The following is a 23160-nucleotide window of genomic DNA, read 5'->3' as shown; positions in this document are numbered from 1 at the left end:
TGCTAGTGGCTCACAGTTTCCCCATTGCTAGAGAAGAGGCCTTGACTGACACGAGCCTCCTTCCCACGAGGTTATGTGCTTCTCCCAAGGGGTGACCCAGAGCCAATGGCTGATACAGGGATACAAAAGGCCACCCCTTGCCTTAAGAGGGGGGCACTTCTATGGTGACCTCCATGAATCAGACCAAGGCTAGGATTCACCTGAGACCACATCCCTCTTTGCCCAGTCCCGTCTAGCTTTCCTTACTCCCTTACATGCATTTTCCGGAAGAGTATTCCCACTGTATTACCTGCCTTAGGCTCTGCACATAGGGAATTCATTCTAAGATCTGCTGTCAGAAGACTCTAGGATGACATTCTGGAGTTGGGTCACTTGCCAGCTCGCTGGCAACAGGACTCCATCATGGTGGTAGGTAGAGTGTTAATAGTCCCCAGCCCGCGCTAACAGCGCAACTGTTAAGATTCCACCTATGCTGATCTCGATCTCGAGCAAGGAAAAGGTGAAAGGGATATACTGGGTCACCGAGTATCTTATATTTGAGAGACACTGGGAAATGAGTAAGACACATAGAAGCTGTGGGACTCAGTGACTGTTGCAGAATGCCACTGATGCTTTGAGGAAAGTGACCAGAGCAATCAATCACCAGTGTAAAGCAAAGTGTGAGTCAAAATGTCCCCTTGGCAGCTTTAAGGAGACCTCACCTCCTGTAGCAGAAGAGCAGACAGAGGTGAAGATCAGACCCGGGACTTAATAGTAAGAGTGACAGGATATTGCAGAAGGCTCAATTTCAGCCTGATGAGTCTCCCGTGCAAAGGCGTGTCTCTGATAGGGTGAGAGCGAGACCCTGCGATCTGGGGTGGGAACATACAGATAAATGCACTGCAGACCACTAACCTTCCGATTTCTCTGAAACCTCTAGTCCTGCAGGAGTAGCCAGTCCCCCTTGCCCAAAGATAGAAGCCCTTCCTCGCTAAAGAAAATGCAGATGCCTCAATCAAGGCAGGTGACCTAACAAGAAATTCTTGACTTCCCAGCAGCTGCTCCATTCTTCCCTTATCACCAGACAAAGAATGAGAGTCAGACCTCAGTATGACCCCGCTGGGCAACTGCTGAGTCTGCCAAAAAGACAGAGGTTTTACCACGGAGCTGCAGGGCCTGGCTAACGTGTACTGAGCAGAGACGAGGAGAAAACAGGGAGAAGATGCCTGGGCGTGGATCCTGTGAGTGCTGAATCGAGGGGGTCAGAATACAAAGCTCCCCACAGGAGAACTGATGAACACGGGGATGCTGTCCGATAACACAGAATTCCACACACTTGCAAGGCCCTGGAAGGGGATTTCAGTAGCTGCTGCATGAATGGTTCCTCAAAGCTTGAAGAAAGTGATGGTCCACATTAAATGAATTAGAGATGCCATGACTCCACTGCAGACTGTGGAAGGATGGAAAGCCTTAGAGGAGTAGGTGTGCTGGGACGGACCTACTATACAAAACCAGAAAACTCACCAGCTGACTGGTTTTTATTGTCGGAGGACTCTCTTTTTACCCAAGAGATAAAGGATGTGTTTGTGAGAAGGGGACCAGCATGCATGAAAAGCTCGGCGGCGGCCGTCTTGATAGGCTGGGCCTGGCGATTGAACCTGCTGCCACGGGACTGAATGTCTACCAAAGACTTTGATTTTCCCCTTTCATCTCTCCTCTTCCTTCAGTCTTCTCCTCCTCAGTCACTCAAGTCAAAACGTGGGAGTCATTCTCGATCTCTCTCTGCCTTCACCTCACGTCGAATCTTCCAGCAAGCCTGCCTGCTCTCCCTTACAAACGTATCACTAGTTGGTCTCACTTGTCTCCATCGGTACTGGCTGCCCTGGTCTAAAACACCATCTTCTCAACTTTGGGCTTCATCAGTGGTCTTTCATTCGTTTGTAGATGGTCCTGTTTTGTTTGTTTAGCTGGTAGAATTACAGGCGTGAAACAGGAATGTTATATTTTGGTATTCGCCCTCCATCTAAAGACCAACTAAAATGGGAAATAAGCACAGCAGGAGCTGATAAGCAGAGTATTGCGGAGATAAAATGGAAGGAAGAAGATTCCAGAGGTGAGGAAGATGTGATAAGGGGGAGGGTGCGATGCTGAGTCAGATCCACCGAATCACCCCGCACCTGACAGGGCGAGGCGTGGATGCCTGCTACACCTTCCGTGAGAGGAGAGGTGTAAACCAGTCACAGGAGGGTCACTGTGCCACCCACTCCGGAGTGTGAAATTTTGCCCAGGGCCAGCCTGTTAGAGCTGGGGACTCATTTAAACAAAATGGTATCAAACCAAAAAACTATCTTCATCACATAAATGAAGAGTCAGCCTCTCTTCTCCTGGTTCCTAAAGACTTCAGGCACTGTAAAGAAATTCACAGTTTAAAAACTTCATTTGAATTAGCCACGGGGATAAGCAAGTCCCCTTCCAGTCTTTGCTCAAGTGCTCTCCTCGGTGAGGCCACTCTGAGAGCTCATGCAATGACACCCACCTCTGCCCTGAGGGTGCCCCTTCCCCTGCTCCGGGAGCCTAAAAAGCACGTGTCACTGCACTGTACCCTGTGTAACTCTCTTATTGCAGCAGCTGTTTACTGTCTGTCCCTTCCCACTAGAACGTAAGCCCTGGAAGAGCAAGAACCTTCTCTATTCCGCCCACTGTGGGTCCCCAGGGACTGGGACAGGGGGTCGACACAGAACAGGCCCCCAGTACATGTTTGCTCAGTGAGTGAAGACAGTTCCTTAGCCTCCGCCCTCCAACCCTTCGGAACCATGCTGAACCATGACTTCAAAATGGGTTGATAGAGAGGCCGAAGCCAGAGGTGAGATTAGACAACATCGATAAATATTCCTGGGTATAAATAAAAATTAGAAATAAACGTTTTTAGCAAATGTTTATTTATAGCAAAATACAAAACATTTCTGAAGCAGACTAATGTTACATGAGGAGCAATTAAATACTAAACTGCTTTTAATCCATTTAACTTGCAACACTCCCAAGCACACCTTTGGGGGGGGGGGGGGGGCTATACCTCCGGTCACGTGATGTGCCTTTTTTTTTTTCTTTTTTTGTTTGTTTGCTCATGTGTTTGCTTGTTTCATTTTTAACTCACTATATGAACATGCAGTGTTACTGGCAATGAGTTGGTTAGTAGCCGGCAAGCCTGAAAATACCAGCGAGCGGAGCCTGGCACGACAGCCGAGCCACGGCAGCCACGGATTCCTCCTCTCCCTAACTGAGTTTGAGGCGCCACTCAGTTTCTAACTGGCGAGAGTCTAAGGCCAAAGGAGTCACTGTCCTTGGTCACCAGGGAAGGCATTATTGCTTGGGGCCACAGAGCAGGCGTGGCTCCGGGGGGGCCTCTCCAGTCGGGTCTTCTTTGTTGCTCAGGAAGAGGGGGAAGACCACCCATCGGAGCTCACCCAGAGGGGCAGCAGCTAGAACAGGCCCAGACCCAGGAATGGGAGGTCAGGGCCACTGTAGGAGGAAGCCCCTTTCCCCAGAAAGCCAACAAAAGCTGAGGAGAAGAGCTCCTCCCATCTTGAGTCTGAGATTTGGTGTTGGAGGCGCCGCCTCCTGCACAGGCCCTTTATAAATGCTTAGAGTTTGCAGACTAAGGAGAAAGCACCTAGTGGGGAGTGTAGCTGTTTCCATACACCTCCATTTCCTGACAGCGAGGAAAGAGATGGAGACAGGAAACAGGTCATTGTTGTGAGCACCCCACTCCCAAGTCAACCTGGGCCTCCCTCTCAGGCCCCCAGTTAGAGCAGTCACTTTGGCATTGTGCACCTGTGAGCACACCCACACACATGTACACACACACACACCAGCCCTCACACATGCACACACATGCACGCACACAAATGCCTGGTTTCCTTTCAGAGTCTACTCGGGAAGCAGAGGGTGTCCCATCTTCACCATCATCCTCTGCTCCAAGGGGTCCCCTTGGCGACAGGTCCCCAAGACCCAGCCCCAGGCTTGGCACTCGCTGGCATTCCCAGGCTTTTGAGAAGAGGGTGACAGAGCAGGGAGCTCACCAGAGACAGGTTTTACAGAGTGTAGAACATGTTCGTATAAGGCTTTGGTACAGCACCGATATAATGTTCTTGTAGTTTGATTTCTAAGTTGTCTTTTAGAAGAAAAAAAAAAAAGCTTACTGAAAAAATAGTGTTTTTATTTACTTTTCAGTTACATACCTGAAGTTCAAATAGTGAGCCTCTAGTTGCTGTTCAAGTTCACACTCAAAGGTGTTCTGTGTGCAGCTGTACAATTTGTTGGTTTGTCCTTAATAGTTAACCAAAGTCAGCCAACCAATACCATGAAGTCAGCTGCCCGTGATAACTGACTTTAACCAGTCCATACATACAGAAATGAGAGAGAACACAAAAGCCACCCCTAAGTCTCCCACCCCAAACCCCTGGGGAAAAATCAAAAAACAAAATACAGCAAAGTTTAAGGAACTAGTGGGACAAAGGAGGTTCGGGCCAGCTGGCCACTTCAAGAGCAGCACCATAAAGCACCCTAGCACAGTTATGTTGTAACACTCGACATTCAAGAAATGGAAACGAGTTCGAATGGTCTTAGAAGACCGAGCATGGATGGAGAGTCACCCCCAAAGGAAGCTGAAGAGGAAATAAGAGTTCGAAATGAGAGCAAGAACTCCCATGACGAAACTGAGAAGTCGTATCCAGGCTCATTAGAAAAGAGGAACTAATGCGAGAGGCCTCGAGAGGTATGGACTTTGTAAGAGGTCTTGGGGAGGCTGCACCAGGAGCCCCCCCCCACTGCCTAGTCACCCCCTCTGTATGACTGCAGAGCACTGGGTGAAATAAGGAAAGCAATTCGTACAAAACTGCCTCCAGGTGTGCGATGAACAGTGCTACCCAGGACGAGACATTTCTCCCGGGAGAAGGGGACAAGTTGAAGATGAAAGGAACCAGGCGTCACTGGCAGGAAGCAGGCTGTGGTCCCTCCGAGTCGGTGGCTATGCAGAAGGAGCACCTGGTGGAGCACAGCCCGTGGTGCCCTCAGTCGCTGGCCCCACGGATGGTAGTTAGGAAATCAAATCCAAATGAGGCAGTAAGATTTTTTGAGATTGATGTACACGACTTGGTAAGTGGAGCTTTAAACTGCTATTCTCTGCTAACCCAACCATTCCCCTTGCAACGCTTCGGTCTAAAGTTCCCGCAATTGGGATCATTCCGTGGCACAGCCTGTCCCAGGCCCCCGCCCCGCACAGCAGGAGAGGTCCCACACTCAATGTCGTGGCCAACCCCATGGCAGGAGGCGCCGGGAGGTCTCCCCTTCCCCCTCGCCCTACTATTATATTGTCCGTAGTAGCTCAGCCTAACACCTACAGCAAACAGGAGTGAAAGGGCCCAGCAAAAAGCCAACGAGCAACGAGCAAACCCCTCTTCCCCAAGCTACTGGCAGATGTGAAGGAGAGAAAGATGGGGCCCCTCCTGGTCCTTGGGTGAGCAATCCCCAGTGGATCTGTCTGCCCTAAACACTTGCTCCACATTGCAGAGAGAGGCTGCGAAGATGCAACAATTCCACCACACGGGAACCGGGGAGTACGGCACAGGCATGTGGAACAGCTCGTGTTCCTGGAAGAGGCTGTGGGTCTCAGAGGCTTAATCAGAGCACCCGTCCCGCCAGCCTGTCCACTGACTAAGAGGTTCAAAGACAGGAAATTATGCCTACTCCATACAATCAGATCCCAATTCATTTGTGCCTCTATGAAGGACTGGCTCTTCAGAGAAATGGAAGATCTTTGATGGGCTTACCTATTTTTCCTCTCCATGTCCACACTTTTAGCAACTTTCTTAGGGTTTGTGGCCAGGATTATGGGAAGGGCAGGTAAGGATTACATCCCCTCTGGGCTCCACAATTTCAAGGTAGGGGCTATGTCTCATCTTCACTTTTGCTCGCATAACTAAAGAGCCCAATTGGAGGCTGAAGGCTGGGGTGGGAATGTGCAGGTCAGTGACTCTTGGGCTCATATACCGTGAGGCTGCTGAGGATTCTAAGGGTCGAGCCTTGGGTTTAATGTGGACAGAAGTAGAGTTTGGAACAACCCTAGACCTGGTAGAGGTACTGACACTCAGAGGGGCCTGTCATGCTGAAGTGACTTATTCTACTGGTTGCACGTGCACCAGATGTGGGACGGGGTATGTGGAGAAGGAGAGGACAATTGCTCCAAGAGCCCAAAGAACAGTAATGGACAGTCTTCTTTGTGTGGAAGTTTTGGTAGGCTGAAAGGGGTTGCAAGCCAGAAAGGGGCACAGAATGTGCTGCTTTCTCTAAAAATTCTTACAAGAAACATCTGGTAAGAATTCTTACAAGAAAAATTCTTACAAGTCTCCTCTGGCCTCCAGAGAAGACTGCAGGAAACCAGAACCACCTCTGAGGATAGACACAGCCACTTGGGCTCAGTACTGGAGCCTTTCTAGTACTGCAGGAACAGAGCCCCCCTACCCCCCTTCAGTGTCCTTGGAAAATGGGAAGTGTTTCCAGCAGGTAGTTCCAGGGACTCAAGGGCAGTGCCTGAGTGAAAGGCAGTGATCCATAAGGTCTACATTATGGAGGCAGAAGGGTTAGGAGCCAGACTCAAGCTCCACCCTACCTACCTTACTCTTCCCATAATACCCCCAAAATGTTAAAAGAGTCCTTCCCCTGGCTGAGGCATCCAGGTTCCTCTAATGATCAAACTCCGTGAAACAAAAGCTCTTGGACAACATGCCACTTTGGTTGGGGAGGAGGGGTTATATTGCCTTTCAGTTGACGAGCAGGATGAGAGCTGAGAGACTCATCCACGAGTTTCTCCTGGCTGCCTGCACCAGCTGGCCCTGCACCAGCTCCAAACACATTGCCCTCAGCTCTGCCCGAGTTAGGAGAAGGAGCCAGCACCACGGAACGAGAGCTGAGGCCGCAAGGCCTGTGGCTCTTGGAGCACATGTGAGGTCTTGAATTCTCAGAGAGGTATCCTTCAGGGCGCACAACATTTCCTGCTCAAACACAAGGGAGCTCCTACTCTCCAGAGTCCAGTTCTGGGTGAAATGTTTCTGATACATTGTTCAGTTCTCTAAGCCCCAGGCCAGGGGCCAGAGGAGTGTCCACCTGGCGCCACCCTCCCTGTTATGCTCCAAGTTCTTTTCTCACTCCCCATCCTCCACTTAGTACCCCGGGACTGAACCACTCCATTTCCAATGCCCCCTTGTTTTCCAAATAAAATACTAACTGAAAAAAAGGCATACATGATATATTCATCCTAGATGTCACATTCACACCGGCTCCAAAAAACTGCAGCAAGAACGAGCAGGGTACTCTTCTCCGAGACTGAGTCCACGCAGTCAGCCCCACAGAGCTATCCCGAGATGCCTCCCTCCCGCCACCTCGCCCTCTGGGAGGGCTTGGGTGAGGACAGGTCCTGCAAGGCCCTGAGCAATCGTGACTTTCTCCTTTCCAACGCTGCTGAGCTGGATTCCTGGGGAGGAACTGAGTACCAACCCACAGCAACATGGGGATGAGTTCAGCTCTCCAGCCACACTATATTAAGCACCTGTGCCAAAGCTTTCAAGCCATAGTGTCCCCTCCCAGTGACAAGCAAGACTGTGGGTCCTGGTTTAAGGAGCTATCAGACCCAGTAGCTCCCACAAGCTTCAGCTCACTTGTCCTTTCTGCAAGTGGACTGTTTTGTTGTTTTTAAATTTTTCATATATACATATTTCCATCACAAATATCCAAGCAACTCTGAACAGAGTGTCTCAAAGGAAGAGGCATAGAGGGATGGGGGCTGCGGGGAGCGTCAAGGCAGGAGCTAGTATCCCAGACCACCTGGGAAGGTCCTGCTCCAAACATCTCTAAGCACAGGTACAAAAATAAAGCGAACTATGACTTCATATAGATATATAGATATATAGATAAGCTAGCTAGATAGACTTTATATAGGTTTCCTCTCTATGTATATGTGTGCTGAGGGCACCAGGCCCCACTCCTCTGGCCCAGCTTGAGTCTTCTGCCCTCCCATTCCCCATTCCCCATATGTCTCACGTGCCTGGAACCTCCCACTCATGACTATTGCATCTGATCCTTGCGCCCACCCACCCCCTTACATAAGTTCCCCTGTCTCCTTAAAATAGAACAAATTATATATATTTATATATTTTTTATATACAATCTCCATAAAAAATACACTGAAGGTGGTATTACAAACTTCACCTTCCTACCAAGCAGAAGTTGCCTACCAGAGAAAAAGTCAACCAAAGAGAGGCCTGATACTCCTCAGGTGAATTAGTGTGTCCCTACAAATCTCTACACACACACACACACACACACACAGCACACCACAGCACCTACCATAGAACAAAAACCTACCATACCACAAATACCCAGGCACCACAGCACGCACACACTCCCTACATACCCGAACATGCACACCACACACCGCACACCACACAAACACATACACCACACACACAAGACACACACCACAAACACACCACCACCACCACCACCCCCCACACACACACATTCTCACACACATACTCTTACTTCCTGAGCCCAGGAAAGGAACACAGACTAGACAGCTGGCTGGGGGTTAAAGACCAGGTTGAGAACCTGGTAAGTGCAGAGGAATAGGTACGACGACCCTCTTTCTCTGACCCAGCCAGGACACAGTCTGCTCATGACAGACCTCTGATTGTTTGCAGTAGGCAATATATACATATTCATTGACAGAGTGATTGACAGTTTCCCGCCCAAGGACTGCAACGTGACCATGAGAAGGTCTATCCCCTCCACTGGAAACAGGTTTCACAGATGCCCTAACATAAAGGAAGCAAAATGGCCCTAAGTCCTCATGATCAATATGAGGAGAGTTGGCATTTGTCCCTTCCATCTACACGTGAACACTCCGCACATGGCCCGAAAGCATGCTTGTGGTATTTCTAAGGCTGAAAATGCCCATCCCCCTCCCCAGCCCAACCTCTCTTCCCTCCCAGATTCCCTTCCCCACCCAACCATCTCCCCATCATAAACCATGCACAAGTTCAAGATCCATGGAGCCATATATAAGTGGGGTAAGGAAGGAAAGGGAACCTAACTGGTGTGTATATGGGGTAGGGGGGAAGAGCTTGCCCTAGGTCCTAAAAAAGTCCAGGAAACCCAGCGCCAGGGAAAGGTGGAGCACATTTCTCCAAGGCCCAGACAGCCATTCATGTCACCAGCGAGTGGGATGGGAAAGGCAGAGCCAAGGGACCAGGGACAGGAACTGAAAATGCATACCTCTCTAATTCCCAATCTAGCTCCCCCGGCCAGGGCCACGAAGCTGACAATGATGCCATCAGTTCTCTTCAGAAACCCTAACTACCACTACAGACCCACCACAGAAGAGAAACCCATGTGACTTCAGCTGCTGGTTGCTCTTCCACCAAAGTAGTTGGCAATGGAGATACTCTGACTCTCCCTTCTCTAAGGCATGGCCAGCTATTAAGAATAATTGCACTCGTTTTTCAGTTTTCCTTATATTACACGGAAACCCTTGGGTATGAGGGCGTCTTTGGATCAGACTCATCTATTAGGAATTATTCTATCAGCTTAAAATAAGGTCGAGAAAACCCTTCCACCCTCTCAGCAATCCAGCTGAGGTGGGGATGTTTCATTTGCCCCTGAAATACTTATTTGAAAGTAGAGACAGGGAGGCCCAGAAATAAAGCACTGGACTAGTGTGGCCTCACAACCAGTCAGAGGGAGGGGTGCAAACAGACACCCCTAACCAAACAAGTGGCTAGGAGTGCTGAAGTCCAATCTGGGCTTTGATTCTTGGTTTACTGACTTCTTCTAAAGAAGAGATTTTTAATTCTGCCTCTTGATCAGAAAGGAGGCAGAGTTGGAGACATCGAAGAAGACAGAGGCATGGCTGGTCTGATCTCAGGGTAAATCTCTTTCCTCTCCTATGTCAGCCGGACTGGTGGCCTTAGCCCACCAAAGGAAGAGAAACTGAGAAAAAACCTCTAGGTAGAAAGCCTCTGTGGTGCTTCCCGGTCTGAAAGCAGTCTCCGTACCTCAGGAAGAAAGTGTAACAGGTGCAAAGCCAAACCCCGATCCCTTGTCTTCATCACCAACAACAGTTTCTCAGGAACGGCTTTAGGTCCTGGGAGAGGAAGAGAGGCCACCTGCCAGTTCTGCTCATGAGAACAAACCCACGGAGCTCACGAGGGTGATTCTCCCTTCTCCGCTGCCAGAGTTGGTGACAGCCCAGGCATCTCAAAGACAAGCATCCTACTGGGGGGCCTGAGGAGCCCTCAATAACCAACAGATAAAGGTGAAAAACATCACAAAAATATGTCCTTGTTTGGTTTGGGCACTTAGTGTTATAGGCTAATTCTAGTAGAAGAAAAGAAGTCCAGCTAAGCAGCAAGACCTCGTCCAAGTCCAGTCTGGGCTTACGTGCCAAGGCCCCAGCCCCACAGTCTTTCTGCAATTACAGTATCAATCTTCCACAACTGCCCCCAAATGATCACCCCTGCACCCCTCCTCAACCTGCCCCACCCCAGGGCAATCTCTACTCCTCCTTTTCTTGAGATGACCTCCAACAGGTACGCTGCACCCTCAGGGGTAGCTAAATCATCATGTGCCCCAAAGAGAAGGGTGCTGAAGCCTAGATGTCTCCTGGGTTTGGCCTCACTGTCTTATCCCAGGACCCCCACTTTCTACTCCACAATGGATCAAACTCTATATGCCCCTTCCAATCTCACAGGCACCTGGCAAAGAACCTGACCTCCTCCCTCTGCTCCAGCTCTCTAACTCCCCTCCCTCAAAAACCCACCCCACCAATTACTTTATTCATTCTCGATCTGGACATTATTAGCACCCCTACTGGACCCTCTCCCCAAAGCAGCAAGAGCAGCCGCATGGGGCCCCGAGCCTCCAGCCTGCAGGGCCTGCGTCCCTTTATTTTGGACAAGATGGAAAGGCAAAGCTGGGCCAAGAAGGCCTGGGGAGAATGTGCACTCTTCCCCGAGGGGGCCGCTCATCCACACCTTCCGACTCCTTCCTACTGCTCCCAGCAACCCCTGCAATGGCCCCGAAGCTCCTTTACATGCAAGCAAAGCAAGCCCAAGATTAACCGAGAGCTTTTCTTCTCTTACGTTTCTCTACATAATACTAAAAGTACTTTATGTACAATTCTCCCCCAACCCACCCCAAGCCCCCAGAAGGCTTTTTCTAACAAATTGGAAGAAACAGCTCCAGGCACCCACACCTCAGCCCTGGATTCTAAGCCTGGGGGTAGCAAAGTAGCCCTGAAGCTACTGTTTTGTCAACCTTGAACAAAAAACAAAAACCTGGTTGGGAAATTCTACACCTTAACCCTACCCAGTTTCCTCTGTATGAAAAGGGCACAGGAAAGCAATGGAAATCAGTTCAACCCCAAATAAATCCCAAATCAAAAATAAAGACAGAGAGCTTTAAAAAATACCAATAATTTCTCACCCCGATCCACCCTAGCTTGAGCCTCCACACCCCAGGAGCATGATCGTAGGACATGGGCCTCTTCAAGGGGGACAGGGACCCTGCCAGTCCTGGGGATGAAGCAGCCTTCCTGCTGAGAAAGTAGAACCTCCAAGGCCTCTCATATCCTGCTCAAGGAAAGCTGCCAGGGAGACAGGCTGGGAGATACGGTGGGAGCGTTGCCCAGCACAGGCTGGGGGGGGCCACAAACGACAAGCCGCACGCAGGACCCCACTCCTGCCCCGAAACCCACCCAGTGTTGTCAACACATGAGACTCCCCTTCTCCTCATTTTCTTTCCCCAAACAACTGCGGTGTCAAGTCCCCCTAAAGGCTCAAGCCCCTTCTAGAAGCATCTGACCCCTTTCGTGGTCTCCGAAATCACCTAAGCCTGAAACAGCCACGGTTTCCAGGTAAGATGCGGGACGAAAGGGCAGGCAGAAGACTGAGACCGGGAATGGATCTTCACCTGAGCTACTTCTACTGAGGCTATCAGACCATAAAAGCCGAAGTCTGGGAGACAGCTGATCTCCCACACAGTGGAACGTGAAAGTCCGAGAAAGCTTAAGAGCGCTCATTGCAACTGCTCAGGGGCAGAGGGCAAAGGATGCTTGGTCCCGAGAAACGGCTACACGGTGCACACGTTCACGGACATACCCTCACGGCCCGCGCTCGAGCGCGTGCCCGTGACATCGTCCCTCTACCGTGTGGACAGAGGGCTGCCTCCTGCCGTTTCCGTCACAGTCCTAACGGAAGTACTGAGAGCTCCCAGGTGCAGGAAGGCGGCTGGACCTCAAAGACACTGTCACAAGAAGGAAGCCCTCTTGGGAGGAGAAATGAGTCCAGGCCAGAGAGGCTGGCTTGCGTCCCCTGGCCGTCGGCAGGCCCAGCACGGGTGCCGCCCAGTGGCCGGCAGAAAGCAGTGCTCCAACCCTTGAGCCTGCTGTGCTTGAGGTGCGGGCGGCCAGAGAAGGAAAAGGGAGGAGTCAGCACCTTTGTGAGCACTGGCAAAAGCTCCCAGGTGGGTCCCCTGGGGAAAGCACAGCTGTAGTCTGCGGCACCTCGGCCAAGAGTTTGGCTCGGGGTCTTGTACAACATCCTAAAAAGGCCAAGCCTTCCCCCCCAAATTCTCCTTTTGTAACCGGAAGGGCCTAGAATTCTAATACGGGGTTGACAGTCTGACCTAATTCATCCTGAAGTCCCACATCCCTGCATCCCACACTGACATTCCAGCTGGGACCAGGCCCAGCATGAGAAGGCGGGTCATGAGAGCGCAGACGGGGGCCCCCTGATGCAGTGTGAGGCCCCACGTGCCCTAGGAGAGGTATCCGTGAGTCACTGATCGGCTCGGTGGCAGAGGCAGTGCTATCTTGGGAGAGAAAGTCACCCACCCCTGGATCCATCTGGCTGGAGCCGCTGGCCGGGGTTAAGACGGGTTGGATGTCCAGAGAAGTGCATTAGCCGGAAGGTCCAGGTTCCGCCCCCAGGGTGCAGAGGCTCAGCCCCAGAAAGATGGGGCACTAGACAAAACGAGGGCCAGAAACTGCTCCTTTCTACCTCTTGCGCCACACATCACATTCGGAAATGAGCTGTGGCTGTGCGGCCTGTGTGGCAGACCCGTGGGCGGAACTGGTCCTCGCACATAGGCGAGAGAGAGGAAGCACCAGGGTCTATGGCAGAGAACTCAGCCCTAGGACGGACGCTCCCAGCAGGAGGCCCCACCTGGCCTAGGTCCCTGGCTGAGCCACTGGCAACTGCAACGAGACTCACAGCCGCCTCCAGTGCTTTGACTTGGCCAACGTCTAAGCAGGTAACTGAGGAGAGGTAGATGTCCCCAAACCCACCAGGACAGCAGCACCAAGAAGGAAATACTTCAAGGAACCTGACAGCCACCTTAATCCCCGGTGGCAGCAGGGCAGCTCCCACACAAGAAGGGGGGAAGAGAGCCTGGATGCACCCGTCCACCCTCTGCCCTGTATTTGGGCAGAGAGAGATGCATCTTTAGTTGTCTTAAGATGACCTCGCAGAAGCTCTGGGTGCTAACAGTTTGAACTCAGACAAGATTTTGGCAGAGAAAGGCTCAGAGCCCCTCCACCGTCACTCCCATGCCTCAGCCAGTTCCTCTTAAATAGAACCAGGGGGAGAGAGGGCATCCGGAGCAACCCCAGACCCCGGAAACCTGAGGCATCCTGGCTCCGTCTGATCCCGTTCCATGGGAGCGGGCCTGCAGGGTGAAGGAGGGCCCAGGCCAGAGAAGAGTCTGCAGGCGGCACTTGAAGAGCAGGGAAAGGAGCAGCCGGCGGGCTCCCCATAAGTGGCAATTAATCAATCTGGGAAATTAGCTCCCACAAAAGGAAAGGAAGAACCCAGTCAGCAGCTTTGGAACAGCGCTCTAGAGGGTGCCGAGCCAGAGGTGGGGTATAAATAGAGCAGCAGCAGCATGGTGCTCAGAGCGGCCGGCTCCAGAATGGAAGGCCCTTTGGCCCCAAGGCTCCTGGCCCTGGCTGGACCAAAAGGGACTGAGGGATGAGCTCGAGCTTGTGCAGCAGGGCCTGCTTCTCGGCCCTGCTGCTAAGAAGCTCCTACGTCTGAGCCAAACTGTGGAAGGAAGACTCCAGTCTGGCCCTTTACCTGCCACCCTTTCTTCACCCAGGAGCCGAGAGATAAAGGCTTGTTTAGTTCTGTGGCAACTCATTGCTGAGCCCCCAAAGCAGGCAGCTGGAAATCATGACAAGCCCCCATCTCTGCTCTGGATGGGAGAAGGTAGAGAGTCAGATGGGGAATTCAGCTGAGAAGCACGACTCCTGTTTCAGGAAGAACAATCCCTGAGACGGGCATCAGGACACCCAGCCAGCTCCCCGCCAGTCCTAACCGTCAGGCCCACTTGACTGCTGCCCTGGTCCTCCCTCCATTGGCCACAGAAATAAACCGCACTGCGCTTCAATGTACATATATATACACATAGAGAAGCCACAAACTACACACCTATGCACGTGTGCCTATATCTATATATATGCAGAGTTTGGGAGGTGGGATGGACGTCCAGCCCTCTCCCAGGACTTAAAGAACTGAAGCAGAAGCAGAGAGCAGTGAAAGCCACCGCTTTGCTCTTCACTCCCAAAGATCTGTGAAGAGGAGAGCGGGGCGGAGGCAGACATCTCCCTGTCCCCGGTTCACTTCCCGATCTCCACCCGCAGCCGAAAGGTCTGCCCCAGTCAGTCCCACGTCCGGAAGACGCAGCCGCTCTGCCTAGCGAGTGACCGGGCGGAGCAGAGGTGTGAGCGGCCCTCCGAGTAGCGGCCGGCCCGGCCCCCAGTGGTGGGGAAGCCACCCCGCACCGTCACCTCGCACCCGCCCTGGCCCTCGGCCCAGCACCGTCCGTCGGGGAGCACTCAGAGTTGTCATCACAGCAGAGTGGCATGGCCGGGGTCGTCAAGATCCACGCTGTTGAGAATCGCCGTCTGGTCTTCTGGAAGCTGGCGATGGCACAAGTCCGAGAGGCGGGCGAAGGGGTCCGGCCGAGAATGCCTCTTCTTCTTTCGGAGGCAGACAGCTTCGTCGGGCCACAGGACCTGAGAGTCTGGAAGCTGCTGAGCCTGGGAGGCGGGACCGTCTGGGGAGAAGTGAAGGGAGTGGGTGAGAGGAAGGCCGCAGCCTCACGCGCTCGCCTGCTCCCTGCCAGGGCACACATGCCGGTGCCAGTGTGAACCAAGGGCTCACCTGAGCGTACAGGAGACAGCAGAGTACAGCAGAGAAACTACCTTCTTTCACCCGGCGGCCACCCACACCCACGTCGCTGCCCTGGCTCTCGCAGGAGTCAAACAAGCAGGGTGGATCTAGCCCATCAATACTTATATTTACCTTTTATTTAATGTCAAACATGCTTATTTAACGTATTTTATATATTTATTTTTCCTTTTTATGACAGAAATACTGCCCTAGCTGGGTGGCTCAGTGGTTGGAGCGCCGTCCCGTCATGGAAAGGCTGGGGTTCTCCTCCCGGTCAGGGCACGAGGCTAGGTTGCAGGTCCGATCCCTGCTCTCTCTCTCCCCTTCTCTCTCCCTTCCTCTCTCTCTCAAAAGAAATCAATAAAAAACTATCTTCGGGTGAGGATTAAAAATATATATATTAATATGTCTATTTTAGTGCCACCCCGAGTCCAGGAACCATTGTAGGTGCTGGGCTTGGAACTTAATACATTTTTCTCATTCTTTCCCCTCCCTTCGAGCAACGATGGACTTGACGCGAGGTCTCAGTCATATGCGACAGAGGCCAGCACGGCCCTTCCCGGGCGCCAGGGCCACTCCATGGCCTCGTGGCCCTTCCGGGGGTCCAGAGAAAGTCCTTGTTTCTAAAGCTTATACTTTAACGCAGGAGTGAGGAGAACAAGGCAAAGGGTAAAGACCTAAAAGCTACAGAAATACAGTTTTCAGATACTGCAAGTGCTACAGAGAAAGATAAACGGGGGTCACGAGGTAGCAAATGACGGAGACACCGCTGCTCCCCGAAAGAGAAACACCCGTGAGCCTTGTGAAGATCTGAGGCAATGTTCCCGACAGGAGGGACGTCACGTGTGAAAGGCCTGAGTTAGGAGCAAACGCGACATGTTCCCGAGACAGAAGGAAGGCCACTGCCGCTAACGCAGAGTGAGCAGACAAAGGGAGGCGGGACAGACAGGCGGTGTCGTAAGAAGTTCAAAATCTGTTCTGGTTCCAGTGGGAAGCTTCTGGAAGGTTTTAATAAGCAGTATGCGTGTATGTGTGCACGTGTGCATGTGTGTGAGTGTAAACATATGCCCATGGCCAACGCAGAGAGTATGCTATTACACTTCCCAAAGATCACTCTGGTTGCTGTGTGTCCAGTACACTGTAGGAGGAGCCAGGGGGGAGGCAGGAGGACCGGCTAGGAGGCTACTGCAATAGCCAAGGTGAGAGATGAGCGTGACTCAGAATTGAGTTTTATCAGTTGAGACAGAGAAAAGTGGGGTCAGATCCGGGATATGTTTTAAAAGCTGAGCCAACAGACCTTACCCAGTGGACTGGATGTAAGACGTGAGAGCAAGAGAGGAATCAAGGTTGGGTAGCCGGAGAGGCTGGGTTGGTAGCAGTGCTATTTATGAAACTGGGGAAGAACCGAGCAGGAGATCTGGGAGGGTAATCAATAACTAACTCTATTTGGGGCATTATAAAGGCTTATAAAACCTCCAAATGCATGTTCAGCAGGCAACTGGAAATATGAGACTTGAGCTCATGGAATAGATCTGGATTACAGACATACTTGGGACTTGTTAATATATAGGGGAACAGGACCACTATAAGAGAACAGGAGAACATGGGCATCTGATGTGTCTTTAAAAAAAAAAGATGATAGATGATTGACAGATAGATAGATAGATAGATAGATAGATAGATAGATAGATAGACAGAGAGATAGAGATAAGTCTTAGGCTGAAATGAGAGCTCACATAAGTTGAAAATTCAGCTCCAATTTCCCACCCAAACTCCAAAACCTTCATTTTCTTTTTCTCGGCCTCAGTATTCCCATCTGTAAACTAACAGGGGAACAACACAAAGGCAAAGTGAGAAATAAGTGCTCACATTCTCCCCAAGACTCAAGGGGCCTCTGAACAACACTTTTCCGTAACCCAGTCTCTAAAGAGAATTACTCTACAGTAGTTATTAAAGATCTGCAAGAAACTGTTCCACATCTTCTCTGACAGCCTGTCACATTCCTAAAACCACTGGTAAAAAGAGTATGGGGAAAATATTAAGAAATTCTCTACATCTGAAAAAGGGCTGAATTGTTTTTATACTATCTTAGCAGCTACCTATTACTGCTGGAGAAACATCAGACAAAATTCAGTAGAGGTGTCCTTTCTACAAAGTGCGATTTCACTCTCATTGAGAAAAATCTGGTCAACCTGCAGAAGCTGGGTCCATGCCACAATGTCCCCTAAGCACTGAGTAGAACCCCGTAATTCCCATGTCTAACTAGAAGGTCTGAAATAACAGGGAGGAAATATATAAGGAGATGGGGTATTGCAGAATGGAGAAAACTAAGCTGGTATTTATGCTGTTTAAAAATACATTAAAACAATACAGTGTCTTTTAAAGGTGTATGCACAGAAAGGTTCTTGAAAACACACCTACCACAGAGAGGAATGGTTCCCAGGTGAGAGGAAACAGAATGGAAGGACAATCAGAGATTTTAACCTTCCCTTTCTTACTTTTTACATGAAAGTTATATTTGCGGATTAATTGGAAATTGGTGTTAAAGAGAAACAAAGAATGAAATAACGGATGGCCTCAATCCTAAAGAAAACCCCAGGTTGGGGTCCTGGACCAAACAATCCCATAACAATGGCGGGCAAGGTGGAGAGGAGCAAGGTGTCCCGCCATTTACCGGATCGTTTCTTTGACTTTGAAGAGCCCTTGGATGACTTTTTGGGCTTCTTTATCCGTTGGTATTTCAGCGCCTCCAGCCTCTCAGGTGCAGCAGCGTTCCCGGGTGCAGGTGGATGTGTCCTGGAAAGTGACAATTAGAGAGGCACGGGTCAGCTCCCAGAACAGGGAGCTTTGGCAGAGGGGCTGGAAGAAAGCCACAGAGCTGGCCTGTAGGACAGCAGACAGTTCTGTGGAGTCGCAGGTGTCCACAGGGCTCCTCGGCACCTTTCCTTCCACTGCCCCTGGGAGGGAGAAGACCCACTGAGAGCTCCAGCGGCGGGAGGCCCAGCTGAGCGGGAAGTGAACCTGTAGAGCAATCAGAAGACCTAGGAAAGGGAAAGAGAGGCTTTAGGAAAGGGAGAGAGACCTAGGAAAAGGAGAGAGACCTAGGAAAGGGAGAGAGACCTAGGAAAGGGAGAGAGAGGCTTTAGGAAAGGGAGAGAGACCTAGGAAAGGGAGAGAGAGGCTTTAGGAAAGGGAGAGAAACCTAGGAATGGGAGAGAGAGGCTTTAGGAAAGGGAAAGAGACCTAGGAAAGGGAGAGTGACCTAGGAAAGGGTGAGAGAGGCTTTAGGAAAGGGAGAGAGACCTAGGAAAGGGAGAGAGAGGCTTTCATAGTAAGCCCATCACAGAGAACTCAAGCCGGGAGGAGGAAGGTCAGAGGAGGAAGCAGCTCCAACGTCCGAAGTCCTTAGAGATCATCACAGTCAAGGCCTTTAAGTGAAAAGTAAAAGGGCAGATTAAAGCAGACGTGAGCAACTCCAACCCCCATCAACTGTCCTCCCCCAGAAAAGGAAGGCCAGCGCCGAACAGGAATTGCGGCTTCCCAGGCTCCTTTCCCTCCACGTACGCGGCTCAGGCACAGCCTGCGGCCAGCGGCAACAGACCCTCGTCATCTACCAACATTTCAGGGGCTCTCCCCGACCCTCTGCAGGCTGGGCGCAGATTTCTTCAGTCACGTCAGAGAATAAACGAAGGGTAGAAGCAGATTACGATGGTAAGAGTGTCCAAATCTGCAGGCTCACAAAGCCCGTGACATCTGTAGCAAGTATCCAATGAATCTCTATTTTAATATTCAACAGAGAACCTGAGGTTGCTGGGCAAGGAGACCATGAATATCGGCCTCTCTCTCGCCACCCGTCGAGTGGATACTGCCGTTTGCCTGATGGATCAAATGCATGGTTAGAAAAAAGTCAACGATTTAAGTGAAGACTGTGCAGCCCAGGTGACAAAGGGGACCAAAGAGAGCTGAGAAGACAGGTAACAGCACCACCCAAAGGCTGTGACATTCTGCACATATTAGAGAGAATTTTTCAAGAGTCATAAAAGAAGAAAATCTAGAAGATATGTTATCAGTGGCATTTCTTCACCACATAAGCCAAACCTGGAGCCTGGGGAACAAAGGGGGGAAGAGGCAGGTCACCCTTTCTTTCCCCCCCCAGTGCTGGCATGAGCCCCAGTCAGCGAGGCGAGACATTCTAGGGCCACGGCGAACCACTGCGCCTCAATCCCCACACCTCCCTCTTCCAGCTCCAGCACAACTGGTTTTGGGTAAATAATCCTGATTAAAAGGAGAACAGGGACCCTGTAAGGGTAAAAGAAGTCCCCGATGGTGAGCCAGCAGTTCGAGGTATTTTTAAAAACGATGGAGGGGTGGGAAGATCGCAGCTGCATCGCCCCAACATCGCGTATCTTTGCAGGAATGAGAAAGACGAAACTTACAGACTAACTGTAGATACGCCTCTGGTCCCTGGGGTTTCCTGCATCTTCTTTGATGGATGTCATCACTCCATAGCCCTTCAGTGAGTAAAGTATCAAGAAGCTCCTCCAAAGTTCAGGTCAGAGACAACTTCTTGATTTTCCACAGCCCCCTGACAGCACGGAGCTAAGAGGCCCCAGCTTCCATGCGCGCAAAGGCACACGCAGGCCAGTAGAGAAGTGGTCCAACTCACCATTGGAAGGCAGGTCTTCCACCCCAAAGACCCAATCTGCCAATTCCCCACTCCTTCCTCTTTCACAAACTCCACAGTCTACCCACAGAGATCCTCTATGGCGGCAGCAGCGGCTGGAAGGGAATTTGAAGGCAGGCAAAAGGTGGAGATGGCTAGGGCATGGGGGTGCATGACTTCCCAATGCTGGGGAATGTCCTCACCCCTCTCATGCTTCACTAAGGCTTCTTCATGCTGCCTAAAAGGAAGATCACAGACGTAAACCTGCTGTTCGTCTGACCTGTCTCCAAGGCCCAGCCAGCCTCCTCAGAGGGCCGCACACGGTGAGTGATGTATGGTCCGAGCAGGCACATGACAAGCAAGTGGACCCAGGAAACAGCGCTTAGAACATCACCCACCAGGGCATGAGAGACCCTAAGAAGTCTATGGATTCTCCAAGCCAGGTGAAACTTCCAGGCATGTATTTATTATTACAATCAACAAATTACTACTATTATTTTTATCACACAGCATCTGTTTGCCACTTACCATGCCAGGCACTGACCTGTGTTCTCTACAATCATTTTCTTTAATTCTTACAACAACCCTAAGGGGTAGCTACTACATTGACCCCATTTTTCAGATGGAGAAACTCAAGTGAGGCCAGACAGCTTGTCCAATTATCCAGTTATTATGTGATAGAGCCAAGATTCTCAACACTAGGCTAGCCTATTTTTCCAACTTCTCTCTAATAAAGCAGGTATAGAAGACACATTGAAGAAAAACACGGTCTCCACGCATCATTTGAGAAATCAACTGACCAGAATGAACCGGCTGCAATGAACGAGTCATCGACATTCTCAGCTGTGATGGCAGAGCCAGGCGGAGACACACCAGGGACAGGGAAAAGCTGGCTAGTTTAGGCAAAAATTCCCAAACAATGTCCCATTGAGGAGGAGAAGCCAATTTTCTTTCATGAAACAGCCAAGCTCCAGCCCTTCCAGGACACCTGCTGTCGACCTGTTCTCACTTTTGGCTCCGCACTCAGGCACAGAAACGGGACAGAAGAAGGCTCCTGAGGCACCAAGATGCTCTCCCAATGCAGAAAAACCACAAGCCAATGTCTAGGATGGGAGGGAGGCAGGAAGGGAGGGAGGAAGGCAAAATGGGTCTTTATTTTTAGCAAACTTCATAGAAAAGACACATGAAATGTGCTCCACAGACTTCGTCTGCCGCATGTTGAGGCCTTTGGAATCAAATCACCTCCCTCTTCTAGACAGGGTGACCTGGTCCCCTGTCCATGTCAAGCTCATCTGGGGGACCTTCGGGTAATGAGGCTTTTGGTGCTGGTGTCCCTCAGACAAGTAGGAAGCCTGGGTTAAGCACCTCCACCTATCCCTGGAATAAAGTTGGCAAGTAAACCTGAGGCTGACTCGTAGGTCACCCTGTCAGAGCAGAACCCATCCCTGGGCTCTCCAGGAAGCTGAGACTCCAGTTCTCTTTCTAATCAGCCCCAATTCTTCCCACACATACAGGGTTTCTGCAAACTCTGGGGTGCCCCTTCTCCCAGGAAGTAAGAGCATCACTGAAAGGTGACGGCCTCCAAGCTTAGGGATTTTTCTGGATCTTCCACACTGTCTTGCCCATAATCTGCAGTCCTCTACTCCAGTTGTGCTACTTGGCAGTTCAGAATTACCAAAAACTGCCTGGAATTTACTTTAACACTCCCTTATTTCCTCTCTGTCTTCATAAAACCCATACAAAACCCAAACCATGACCATTTAGCTAAGCTTTCCTTAGCTGCTTAGCTCTATGCTGACCCAGAGCAGTGGAGGAAAGACAGCCTGGTTCAAAGTGTAGGCAGGCAAACCACAGGACAGGAAAGTCAAAATCCAAGTCCATTAGGGGCATTTCCTGCCCTTAATGCCCCAGAGCTCACCGCTATGACACAGTGTGCAGCTCTGCTCCGTGATCAGGCGGAAGCCAGGATTTAAAGAGCATCTGCCGCCTCTTCTTAATTGCCTGAGAGCAGACTCTGCTTGTCTGAATATCCACAGCGGTTGGCAGGCTGAGGAAATCCACACATGGGCAAGGTGTAGCCAGGAAAAAGGGCAAAACCATCCTCCACACACAGAACAGAAAGCCGGGAGCCTGGAGGCAGCTGCTCCTCCACTCTGACCACAGATGGTGGCTCTCCAGTGGGACCAGGGCGCACACCAAGTGCTTGGCCTCAGAAGCCAGGAGACGCTTCTCCAAATGGGAGCTCCTTCCCATGGCTGTCCCAGTAAAAGGGGCCCCGTCCATGCTCCCAGACCCACCTGCACAATGGAGGCCAAAGTCGGTATTAACGGGAAGGGGGATTAGAGGGAGATATGAGAATAGCGGTGCTACTGGTGTCAGACAGGGAGCTGAGAAAACCGCTCAGCCCCCCGGCCATTCACGGAACAGGCCCGCGTATACAACTCCCCGTTTCGAGAAGAGAGTTGGGAAGAGGAGGAGAGGGGGAGAGAGGAGGAGAGGGGGGGAAATACTGCAGGTGTGGGGAGAAGGGACAGGAAAGAAACTGGAGGAAATAGGAACAGAGCGAGAACGAACGTAGACAGGACGTGTCACATCTCCAAGCAAGACCAAGTGGAGACACATGCAAAGGCGCAGCATGGAGACAGCCTCTGAAGAGGAGCCTGCCGCCTCCCGATGGCCCAGCAGCTCCCGCACCCGGGAAGCCCTCAGCAAGCAGGAGGGCGCGTGGTGGCTCCCGCTGCCCAGCACCATCGAGGTCTAACTCTGAGGCTGTGGGAGGATCTTACTCTCCTAGGCTCGGGACGGTGGCCCCTGGGGTCTGGGTTTCCCACGGCAATGAGAGCACAGTGAGAGCATGAGAGCTCACTCTCTCAGATCTGACGCCGTGGGGACAATGCAGGGAGAGGGCCAAACACTCGGGTGAGGGGGAATAGCAGGAGCAAATGAGAATGGGGTCCAGGCACTTTCCAGGAGCGAATGAGAGCTGGTCCTGGAGCTGTGACTGACACCTCAAGGGTGACAGAGGGGTCATAACTGGGTGGCAGGGAGCGAGGGCAGGGAGATGGAGGACAGTCGAGTCACTGTCACTGTGGGGTGTCTACCCACAGGCCACAGAGCCCCCAGCGCAGGTGAGCTCACAAAGACCTCCTGACCCTCACGTCTCCCAGTGCTAACTGCCAAGTGGGGCCCCCAGCTGGCCTCACATCATCCCAGGGCCTCCTGGCTGCTGACACTTTC

The 23160-nt window shown here is 51.3% G+C and overlaps 1 protein-coding gene across 2 annotated transcripts in view; it reads right to left on the bottom strand.

Annotated features, from left to right (window-relative positions):
- Window positions 1-14621: 14621 nt before the first annotated feature.
- IGSF9B (immunoglobulin superfamily member 9B) overlaps window positions 14622-23160 on the bottom strand; it is a 46650-nt gene continuing 38111 nt past the window's right edge. For both annotated transcript variants that reach the window (XM_081122531.1, XM_081122532.1), the window contains exons 19-20: window positions 17935-18056; window positions 14622-15144 (exon numbers count right to left, since the gene is read on the bottom strand). In XM_081122531.1, coding sequence (XP_080978657.1) covers window positions 14936-15144; window positions 17935-18056 — 331 coding nt within the window. In that variant the 3' untranslated portion in view covers window positions 14622-14935. The remainder of the gene's footprint in view (window positions 15145-17934; window positions 18057-23160) is intronic.

Source organism: Miniopterus schreibersii (genome assembly GCF_964146895.1).
Source record: "Miniopterus schreibersii genome assembly, chromosome: 20".
In the NCBI taxonomy this organism is placed as follows: Eukaryota; Metazoa; Chordata; class Mammalia; order Chiroptera; family Miniopteridae; genus Miniopterus; species Miniopterus schreibersii.
Note: the sequence above shows the minus strand (reverse complement) of the source record. Positions and strands in the feature narration are given on the sequence as shown.